The sequence below is a fragment of the Coregonus lavaretus genome (assembly GCF_964263955.1).
Source record: "Coregonus lavaretus genome assembly, contig: HAP1_SCAFFOLD_4271, whole genome shotgun sequence".
NCBI lineage: Eukaryota > Metazoa > Chordata > Actinopteri > Salmoniformes > Salmonidae > Coregonus > Coregonus lavaretus.
In genome coordinates this window covers 20,001-31,869 of record NW_028166196.1, presented here as the reverse complement: position 1 = coordinate 31,869, position 11,869 = coordinate 20,001, and the positions used below count along the sequence as shown (strand labels likewise).

At 41.0% G+C, this 11,869-nt stretch overlaps 1 protein-coding gene across 1 annotated transcript in view; it reads left to right on the top strand.

The window, feature by feature from the left end:
* Window positions 1–4,739: 4,739 nt before the first annotated feature.
* Window positions 4,740–11,869, top strand: part of LOC311114974 (beta-synuclein-like) — a gene marked incomplete at both ends in the record, with an annotated part of 23,676 nt that continues 16,546 nt past the window's right edge. The window contains 2 exons of the mRNA XM_084190201.1: window positions 4,740–4,757; window positions 5,977–6,118. Of these exons, the coding sequence (XP_084046327.1) occupies window positions 4,740–4,757; window positions 5,977–6,118 (160 nt within the window). The remainder of the gene's footprint in view (window positions 4,758–5,976; window positions 6,119–11,869) is intronic.

The window sequence follows — 11,869 nt, the reverse complement described above, 5'->3', positions numbered from 1 at the left end:
TCAGAACCACCTAGGAGTCTATTATATAATACGTTCAGAACCACCTAGGAGTCTATTATATAATACGTTCAGAACCGCCTAGGAGTCTATTATATAATACGTTCAGAACCACCTAGGAGTCTATTATATAATACGTTCAGAACCACCTAGGAGTCTATTATATAACGTTCAGAACCACCTAGGAGTCTATTATATAATACGTTCAGAACCACCTAGGAGTCTATTATATAATACGTTCAGAACCACCTAGGAGTCTATTATATAATACGTTCAGAACCACCTGGGAGTCTATTATATAATACGTTCAGAACCACCTAGGAGTCTATTATATAATACGTTCAGAACCACCTAGGAGTCTATTATATAATACGTTCAGAACCACCTAGGAGTCTATTATATAATACGTTCAGAACCACCTAGGAGTCTATTATATAATACGTTCAGAACCACCTAGGAGTCTATTATATAATACGTTCAGAACCACCTGGGAGTCTATTATATAATACGTTCAGAACCACCTGGGAGTCTATTATATAATACGTTCAGAACCACTTAGGAGTCTATTATATAATACGTTCAGAACCACCTAGGAGTCTATTATATAACGTTCAGAACCACCTAGGAGTCTATTATATAATACGTTCAGAACCACCTAGGAGTCTATTATATAATACGTTCAGAACCACCTAGGAGTCTATTATATAACGTTCAGAACCACCTAGGAGTCTATTATATAATACGTTCAGAACCACTTAGGAGTCATTATATAATACGTTCAGAACCACCTAGGAGTCTATTATATAATACGTTCAGAACCACCTAGGAGTCTATTATATAATACGTTCAGAACCACCTAGGAGTCTATTATATAATACGTTCAGAACCACCTAGGAGTCTATTATATAATACGTTCAGAACCACCTAGGAGTCTATTATATAACGTTCAGAACCACCTAGGAGTCTATTATATAATACGTTCAGAACCACCTAGGAGTCTATTATATAACGTTCAGAACCACTTAGGAGTCTATTATATAATACGTTCAGAACCACCTAGGAGTCTATTATATAATACGTTCAGAACCACCTGGGAGTCTATTATATAATACGTTCAGAACCACCTAGGAGTCTATTATATAATACGTTCAGAACCACCTAGGAGTCTATTATATAATACGTTCAGAACCACCTAGGAGTCTATTATATAATACGTTCAGAACCACCTAGGAGTCTATTATATAATACGTTCAGAACCACCTAGGAGTCTATTATATAACGTTCAGAACCACCTAGGAGTCTATTATATAATACGTTCAGAACCACCTAGGAGTCTATTATATAATACGTTCAGAACCACCTAGGAGTCTATTATATAATACGTTCAGAACCACCTGGGAGTCTATTATATAATACGTTCAGAACCACCTAGGAGTCTATTATATAATACGTTCAGAACCACCTAGGAGTCTATTATATAATACGTTCAGAACCACCTAGGAGTCTATTATATAATACGTTCAGAACCACCTAGGAGTCTATTATATAATACGTTCAGAACCACCTAGGAGTCTATTATATAATACGTTCAGAACCACCTAGGAGTCTATTATATAATACGTTCAGAACCACCTAGGAGTCTATTATATAATACGTTCAGAACCACCTAGGAGTCTATTATATAATACGTTCAGAACCACCTAGGAGTCTATTATATAATACGTTCAGAACCACCTAGGAGTCTATTATATAATACGTTCAGAACCACCTAGGAGTCTATTATATATCGTTCAGGACCCTTGACAGCCCCACCTAGACTTGTTGTCTGTTCAACACCACCTGAGACCATAGGGCCTACAGTATACTTTACATTTCATATACAGTTGAAGTCGGAAGTTTACATTCACCTTAGCCAAATACATTTAAACTCAGTTTTTCACAATTCCTGACATTTAATCCTAGTAAAAATTCCCTGTCTTAGGTCAGTTAGGATCACCACTTTATTTTAAGAATGTGAAATGTCAGAATAATAGTAGAGAGAATGATTTATTTAAGCTTTTATGTCTTTCATCACATTCCCAGTGGGTCAGAAGTTTACATACACTCAATTAGTATTTGGTAGCATTGCCTTTAAATTGTTTAACTTGGGTCAAACTTTTCGGGTAGCCTTCCACAAGCTTCCCACAATAAATTGGGTGAATTTTGGCCCATTCCTCCTGACAGAGCTGGTGTAACTGAGTCAGGTTTGTAGGCTTCCTTGCTCGCACACGCTTTTTCAGTTCTGCCCACACATTTTCTATAGGATTGAGGTCAGGGCTTTGTGATGGCCACTCCAATACCTTGACTTTGTTGTCCTTAAGCCATTTTTCCACAACTTTGGAAGTATGCTTGGGGTCATTGTCCATTTGGAAGACCCATTTGCAACCAAGCTTTAACTTCTTGACTGATGTCTTGAGATGTTGCTTCAATATATCCACATAATTTTCCTTCCTCATGATGCCATCTATTTTGTGAAGTGCACCAGTCCCTCCTGCAGCAAAGCACCCCCACAGCATGATGCTGCCACCCCCGTGCTTCACGGTAGGGATGGTGTTCTTCGGCTTGCAAGCCACCACCTTTTTCCTCCAAACATAACCATAGTCTTTATGGCCAAACAGTTCTATTTTTGTTTCATCAGACCAGAGGACATTTCTCCAAAAAGTACGATCTTTGTCCCCATGTGCAGTTGCAAACCGTAGTCTGGCTTTTTTATGGCGGTTTTGGAGCGGTGGCTTCTTCCTTGCTGAGCGGCCTTTCAGGTTATGTCGATATAGGACTCGTTTTACTGTGGATATAGATACTTTTGTACCTGTTTCCTCCAGCATCTTCACAAGGTCCTTTGCTGTTGTTCTGGGATTGATTTGCACTTTTCGCACCAAAGTACGTTAATCTCTAGGAGACAGAATGCGTCTCCTTCCTGAGTGGTATGACGGCTGCGTAGTCCCATGGTGTTTATACTTGCGTACTATTGTTTGTACAGATGAACGTGGTACCTTCAGGCGTTTGGAAATTGCTCCCAAGGATGAACCAGACTTGTGGAGGTCTACAATTTTTCTTCTGAGGTCCTGGCTGATATCTTTTGATTTTCCCATGATGTCAAGCAAAGAGGCACTGAGTGTAAAGGTAGGCCTTGAAATACATCCACAGGTACACCTCCAATTGACTCAAATGATGTCAATTAGCCTATCAGAAGCTTCTAAAGCCATGACATCATTTTCTGGAATTTTCCAAGCTGTTTAAAGGCACAGTCAACTTAGTGTATGTAAACTTCTGACCCACTGGAATTGTGATACAGTGAATTATAAGTGAAATAATCTATCTGTAAACAACTGTTGGAAAAATTACTTGTGTCTTTCACAAAGTAGATGTCCTAACCGACTTGCCAAAACTATAGTTTGTTAACAAGAAATGTGTGGAGTGGTTGAAAAACGAGTTTTAATGACTCCAACCTAAGCGTATTTAAACTTCCGACTTCAACTGTACCTTTTAAGAACCAACCTGCGAGCCTAGAATAAGTAGCCTTTATCTTGCAGAACCAAGGACAGCGCAGTTCTGGCTGCGGTAGTTACGCTAGCAGATATTTAAAAAACCAAATGGAAGGCCACATTACAATACTTCACTGGTCCAAAAGTTTGAAATTCACACCTGGGGAACTGTGAGAATCCGGGAGATTTCGCTCTCTCTCTCTCTCGCGCTCGTTCTCTCCATCTTTCTCTCTATCGGCTCTCTGTTTCACGTGGTCACAGAACAGAACTGCCCATCCTTGCAGAACAAATGAAACAATCTATAGAATAGTATCATCCGTTAGTCCCCCCATATTCAGTCAGAGCACATTTTCAGAACATTAATAATCATCTTGTAATAGGCAGGCCTGCTGATGCTACTACTACTAAGTGTCTGTAGGACACGTGCTCTGCGCATGACAATAAGAACAAACGATGTCAAGTGCGGCAGGTAGCTTAGTGGTTAAGAGCGTTGTGCCAGTAACCGAAAGGTCGCTGGTTCTAATCCCCGAGCCGACTAGGTGAAAAATCTGTCGATGTGCCCTTAAGCAAGGCACTTAACCCTAATTGCTCCTGTAAGTCGCTCTGGATAAGAGCGTCTGCTAAATAATGTAATGTTTATTCTATTTTAAAGGGGTAAAGACTATGTTGTTGATGGTCACGATGACGATGATGATGATGATAGTGATGTTGATGTCGTGCTGTTGGAATGATCAATGAAAAGGGGGCTACGTGGTCGGCCGCTCCCTATTGGTCGACAGACAGAGCATCCCGAGGAAGGCCCACCTACCTAGCGATCCGTCTCTGATAGCAGCTCCAATTCAGGCGATATTTCAATCAACTAGGAAATACAACCTTAAGGAAACAAGTCATATTTGTAAAAAAAAAGGTAAGAGGGTTTTGTATATGTAGATTTCATGATGTTTGTTGTGATATTTGTGTCTGGCGTCGAGAGAAAGAAGAAACGGGTTGGAGGTTGAATGGAAAAAATATCGACATTATAACGATACGTTGGTATAGGGATAGGAGGGGAAATCATTGAAGGCTACAAATATTTTCGTTTATTATGTAACTGATCCGTGTAAATTATAGATAACCAACACGTTGAGTTCAATCAGTGTCAAATGGAAACCTGATGAAAGGCCGAAAGAGAAATTGTTGCATTTGATGAGAAAATTGACGAGACACATAATTTCCAGAATGGGCGTTCTCTATAAGGTATAGTAACCTAATAATTATAATAATATTAACACATCGAAATGATTGAGTAAATCGTGTACTTGATAAAAAAAAGTATACATATATTTGTTGATGTCGTATTCTACCCTGTAGACATTTATTGACAAAATACATATTCTCCTTGTGACTGTGATGAGCGTCACGTTTTTTTCCCTCTCCCCTTCCCCCACATATAATAGTAGGGCTCGGCTACATGACAGGTAATGCGCTTGGTTAAATAGGCTTTACATACATCAGATCGGCTCTGTTTCAAATGCAACTTCCTGACTTGTCCTCGGCTTGAGAGTAATATTACAAGTGAGTAATAATGAATGAGCGCGTGCACGTTTAACCATTTCATTGAAATATTGTTTTCCTCTCTCGCTCTCTCTTGAATATTTCATGCCATTTGTAGAAAGGGAAGAGGTTACTATAATGGCTGGTCTATGGCAGAGGATCGGCTATCGCAGCCTACCGTGAAAGGCGAGGGGAGGCGTTGCTTCTCTCCATTTCCGTCGTCGCTTTAAATGACAGCCTAGACACAAAGTGACAGCTATGGTATTAGAAGGAAACGACGAAAGAGAAAAGGGGAAACAGTGAAAGCTAGTTACATGCGTTACGCTATTAACATCTCCTCATCTGTCAATCAATCAACTACAGTCCCTAACCGAGAAATACCGAATAAAACTCATTCAGAATACAGAATTAAAACGCGCTCTTTCAGCACCATGGACAGTTCTTCTTTTATTCGGTATGGCTATCCATCACCATGTAGTTTTTATAACTACGGCAGGGTTGGCTAGCCATCATCATGTAGGCTTTATAACTACGGCAGGGTATATAATAATACATAGTAGTGATCATTCGTGGTTCATCTCTCTCCAGAGCAATCAATCCGTCAAACAATCATGCATTACCATGTAACTAGTACCACGTGACTGTATATAATAATACATGGTAAACTACTGACAATCAGTGCTGTAATGGATCGCATTCCCTTCTCTCTAGATCTCCAGGACCATACCGAATAAAAATAATGAATCATACATAATTAAAACGCTCTGTTTCGGGACTATGGACAGTTTTTTTTTTTTACACTATTTGTTTTTATATTTCGATTGAGCTATTCGTTAGCATGTAACTAGTACTAGGCCTACCACATTACTACGGACAATAGACTAACATGGAAGGTGATTCTTGGTCCTTTGCATGTCACTAGAGCTCCAGGACCAGGGTCGAGATGGATGTGTTCATGAAGGGGTTGTCCAAAGCCAAAGACGGCATGGCTATGGCCGCGGAGAAGACTAAGGAGGGAGCCGCGCTGGCAGCGGAAAAGACTAAGGAAGGCGCCATGTTTATCGGTAAGACCGACCTTTAGAACGTTAGACCGAAATCAATCTGAATTGGATTATCCGGTCCCTGTGACGTCCATGGCTACAATGTAACGCATGCACATCACGAGCGCCTGCAGCGAGCGCGTCGTGTACAGCAGAGCCGCAGCGACCAATGAGCGTTGAGAACGCTGACACATAGAACGTCTCGTAAAGCGACGCTATAGGTCCAGAGACAATGTACTTTTCCTTGATTGGTTGGAATAGGGGTGGGTCTTTTTTTGTCATATTTTTAATAGGATGTTATGGCTTCTCTGTGAAGCATCACCGATCCCTCACTGCCTACACAGCATTTTCTCTGTGCTGTGGGTTCATTCTGTAGGTTACTATGGGTTCATTCTGTAGGTTACTATGGGTTCATTCTGTAGGTTACTATGGGTTCATTCTGTAGGTTACTATGGGTTCATTCTGTAGGTTACTATGGGTTCATTCTGTAGGTTACTATGGGTTCATTCTGTAGGTTACTATGGGTTCATTCTGTAGGTTACTATGGGTTCATTCTGTAGGTTACTATGGGTTCATTCTGTAGGTTACTATGGATTCATTATGTTGGTTACTATGGATTCATTATGTTGGTTACTATGGATTCATTATGTTGGTTACTATGGGTTCATTCTGTTGGTTACTATGGGTTCATTATGTTGGTTACTATGGGTTCATTCTGTTGGTTACTATGGGTTCATTCTGTAGGTTACTATGGGTTCTGCACTATACATGTATGGAAGGAGAAGGTTGTCAGTGGCAGTCTACATTATATGCAGGGCATTATGATATGGACATCATGTACAGGGAAAATATGCATATTGGCAAATGAACAAGATGTGCTCACAGATATATTCAATAATGAAGGTTACTGACATTATATTTGACAAGGGGATTCAGATATTATAAATGCCGATGAATGGTTTGCTGAGGTGTGTGCCTGATAACATGACTCAGTTTGTTCTCTTCTGGACACAACGCCTGATTGTAGAAGGAACATCAATGAATCAATATATTAATCAATTGATCAATATTGTCCCAGGTGAGGAAGTCATTGTGACTATGGCCATATACACCCTTAGAAAAAATGGTGCTAAGTAGAACCATACAGGGTTCTATGGTTCTTCGGTTTGTCCCCATAGGCCAACCCTTTTTGGTGCTGGGTAGAACTCTTTGCACAGGGTTCTAGCTAAAACCCTCTATGTAGGGTTCTTCAAAGAACCCTCTGTATATGGTTCTACCTAGATCCCTCTATGAAGGGTTCTGCCTAGAACCATTTTATCTTTGGAGGGTTCTTCCTAGAACCCTCTATGAATGGTTCCACCAGCCTTATTAGCGTTGAAAATGTAATTATTTATGACAATACATGACATATATCATAAGGCCTTTCTCTGAGGGCCTAGTTATACCATAACGCAGTGGTGTTAGGAAACTCCTGGATTACAGGCCACATCAGGCCTGCAAGTCACATTATGCTGGCTTGCAAAGTGATGTGTAATTCCTATTGTAATCCAGCCAGAGTTAGGATAACCAACATGTGGAATTGTTAATCACCCGCAACCTGCATTCAGAATTACTGCCAGGGTAGGGAAGATTAAATACTGAGACTACCTCAATTATCTAAACTGGAACAGTAACAATAAATCCAATTACTAACAGATTAGTTTAGAAAACTGTATGTTATTTATCTATGTATAGAATAAAATTAATCAAACCAATCAATGTACATGCAAAAACACAGATATTACAGTAAAACAAACAATTCTGAAAATATACCTGCAATAGAGCATGCTGGGAAATATTATGTACAGTGAGGGAAAAAAGTATTTGATCCCCTGCTGATTTTGTACGTTTGCCCACTGACAAAGACATGATCAGTCTATAATTTTAATGGTAGGTTTATTTGAACAGTGAGAGACAGAATAACAACAACAAAAATCCAGAAAAACGCATGTCAAAAATGTTATAAATTGATTTGCATTTTAATGAGGGAAATAAGTATTTGACCCCCTCTGCAAAACATGACTTAGTACTTGGTGGCAAAACCCTTGTTGGCAATCACAGAGGTTAGACGTTTCTTGTAGTTGGCCACCAGGTTTGCACACATCTCAGGAGGGATTTTGTCCCACTCCTCTTTGCAGATCTTCTCCAAGTCATTAAGGTTTCGAGGCTGACGTTTGGCAACTCTAACCTTCAGCTCCCTCCACAGATTTTCTATGGGATTAAGGTCTGGAGACTGGCTAGGCCACTCCAGGACCTTAACGTGCTTGTTCTTGAGCCACTCCTTTGTTGCCTTGGCCGTGTGTTTTGGGTCATTGTCATGCTGGAATACCCATCCACGACCCATTTTCAATGCCCTGGCTGAGGGAAGGAGGTTCTCACCCAAGATTTGTCTATCGTCCCTTTGATGTGGTGAAGTTGTCCTGTCCCCTTAGCAGAAAAACACCCCCAAAGCATAATGTTTCCACCTCCATGTTTGACAGTGGGGATGGTGTTCTTGGGGTCATAGGCAGCATTCCTCCTCCTCCAAACACGGCGAGTTGAGTTGATGCCAAAGAGCTCGATTTTGGTCTCATCTGACCACAACACTTTCACCCAGTTCTCCTCTGAATCATTCAGATGTTCATTGGCAAACTTCAGACGGGCCTGTATATGTGCTTTCTTGAGCAGGGGGACCTTGCGGGTGCTGCAGGATTTCAGTCCTTCACGGCGTAGTGTGTTACTAATTGTTTTCTTGGTGACTATGGTCCCAGCTGCCTTGAGATCATTGACAAGATCCTCCCGAGTAGTTCTGGGCTGATTCCTCACCATTCTCATGATCATTGCTACTCCTCGAGGTGAGATCTTGCATGGAGCCCCAGGCCGAGGGAGATTGACAGTTCTTTTGTGTTTCTTCCATTTGCGAATAATCGCACCAACTGTTGTCACCTTCTCACCAAGCTGCTTGGCGATGGTCTTGTAGCCCATTCCAGCCTTGTGTAGGTCTACAATCTTGTCCCTGACATCCTTGGAGCGCTCTTTGGTTTCGGCCATGGTGGAGAGTTTGGAATCTGATTGATTGATTGCTTCTGTGGACAGGTGTCTTCTATACAGGTAACAAGCTGAGATTAGGAGCACTCCCTTTAAGAGTGTGCTCCTAATCTCAGCTCGTTACCTGTATAAAAGACACCTGGGAGCCAGAAATCTTTCTGATTGAGAGGGGGTCAAATACTTATTTCCCTAATTAAAATGCAAATCAATTTATAACATTTTTGACATGCATTTGTCTGGATTTTTTTGTTGTTATTCTGTCTCTCACTGTTCAAATAAACCTACCATAAAAATTATAGACTGATCATTTCTTTGTCAGTGGGCAAATGAACAAAATCAGCAGGGGATCAAATACTTTTTTCCCTCACTGTATGGCTCTATGTAGAACCCTTCTAGCCTTCCAAATAATCCTTCTTGCCTTCCAAAGAATCGTCAAAGAACCCTTTCTTCCAAAAGTGTTCTTCTGATCAAAACGGTTCTTGGTAGAACCTCTGTAAAGAACCCTTTTGGATCCCCTAGAAAGTCTGCACCTCCATTGGATTTCTTCACGTTATTGTGTTACAAAGTGGGATTCAAATGGATTTAATTGTCATTTTGTGTCAAAGATCTACACAAAATACTCTGTAATGTTAAAGTGGAAGAAAAATTCAAATATATTTGAAAGATTCATGAAAAATAAAACACTGATATACCTTGATTAGATAAGGATTCACCCCCTGAGTCAATACATGTTAGAAACAACTTTGACAGCGATTACAGCTGTGAATCTTCTTGGGTAAGACTCATAAGAGCTTTGCACGCCTGGATTGTACAATATATGCCCATTATTATTAAAACAATTCTTCAAACTCTTTCAAGGTGCTGGGGATCATGGCTAGACAGCAATGTTCAAGTCTTGCCATAGATTTTCAAGCAGATTTAAGTCAAAACTGTAATTTGGCCGCTAAGGAACATTCACTGTCTTCTTGGTAAGTAACTCCAGTGTACATTTGGCTTTGTGTTGTAGGTTATTGTCCTGCTGAAAGGTGAATTCCTCTACCAGTGTCTGGTGTAAAGCAGACTGAAGCAGGTTTTCTTCTAGGATTTTGCTTGTGCTTAGCTCCATCCTGTTTCTTTTCATCCTGAAAAACTCCAGAGTCTTTGCCGATGTCAAGCATACCCATAACATGATGCAGCCACCACCATGCTTGACAATAAAGATGGCACTCAGTGATGTGTTATGTTGAATTTGCCCCAAACATAAGGCTTTGCATTTAGGCCAAAAATAATATTTATTTGCCGTGTTTTTTTTTCTCCAGTATTACTTTAGTGTTGCATACTTTTATTATTATTTTCACTCTGTCATTTAGGTCATTATTGTGGAGTCACTACAATGTTGTTGATCCATCCTCAGTTTAAAATCACCAATGGCCTCATGGTGACATCCCTAAGCAGTTTCCTTCCTGTCCTACAGTTCAGTTCAGAAGGACAACTGCATCTTTGATGTCTGGGTGATTTACAGTGCATTCGGAAAGTATTCAGACCCCTCAACTTTTTCCACATTTTGTTACATTACAGCCTTATTCTAAAATGGATTACATTGTTTTTTCCCCTCATCAATCTACACACAATACCCCATAATGACAAAACAAGATTTTCATTTTTTAAAACAAATTTATAAAAAATAAAAAACGGAAATATCACATTTACATAAGTATTCAGACCCTTTACTCAGTACTTTGTTGAAGCACCTTTGGCAGCGATTACAGCCTAGAGTCTTCTTGGGCATGACGCTACAAGCCTGGCACACCTGTATTTGGGGAGTTTCTCCCATTCTTCTCTGCAGATCCTCTCAAACTCTGTCAGGTTGGATGGGGAGCGTCGCTGCACAGCTATTTTCAGGTCTCTCCAGAGATGTTCGATTGGGTTCAAGTCCGGGCTCTGGCTGGGCCACTCAAGGACATTCAGAGACTTGTCCCGACGCCACTCCTGCATTGTCTTGGCTGTGTGCTTAGGGTCGTTGTCCTGTTGGAAGGTGAACCTTCACCCCAGTCTGAGGTCCTGAGCGCTCTGGAGCAGGTTTTCATCAAGGATCTCTCTGTACCTTGCTCCGTTCATTTTTGCTTAGATCTTGACTAGTCACCCAGTCCCTGCCGCTGAAAAATATCCCCACAGCATGATGCTGCCACCACCATGCTTCACAGTAGGGATGGTGCCAGGTTTCCTCCAGACTTGAAGCTTGGCATTCATGCCAAAGAGTTCAATCTTGGTTTCATCAGACCAGAGAATCTTGTTTCTCATGGTCTGAGAGTCTTTAGGTGCCTTTTGGCAAACTCCAAGTGGGTTGTCATGTGCCTTTTACTGAGAAGTGGTTTCTGTCTGGCCAATCTACCATAAAGGCCTGATTGGTGGAGTGCTGCAGAGATTGTTGTCCTTCTGGAAGGTTCTCCCATCTCCACAGAGGAACTCTAGAGCTCTGTCAGAGTGACCATCGGGTTCTTGGTAACCTCCTGACCAAGGCCATTCTCCCCCGATTGCTCAGTTTGGCTGGGCGACCAGCTCTAGGAAGACTCTTGGTGGTTCCAAACTTCTTCCATTTAAGAATGATGGAGGCCACTGTGTTCTTCGGGACCTTCAATGCTGCAGACATGTTTTGGTACCCTTCCCTAAAGACTCTCAGACCATGAGAAACAAGATTCTCTGGTCTGATGAAACCAAGCCTGAGTGGTG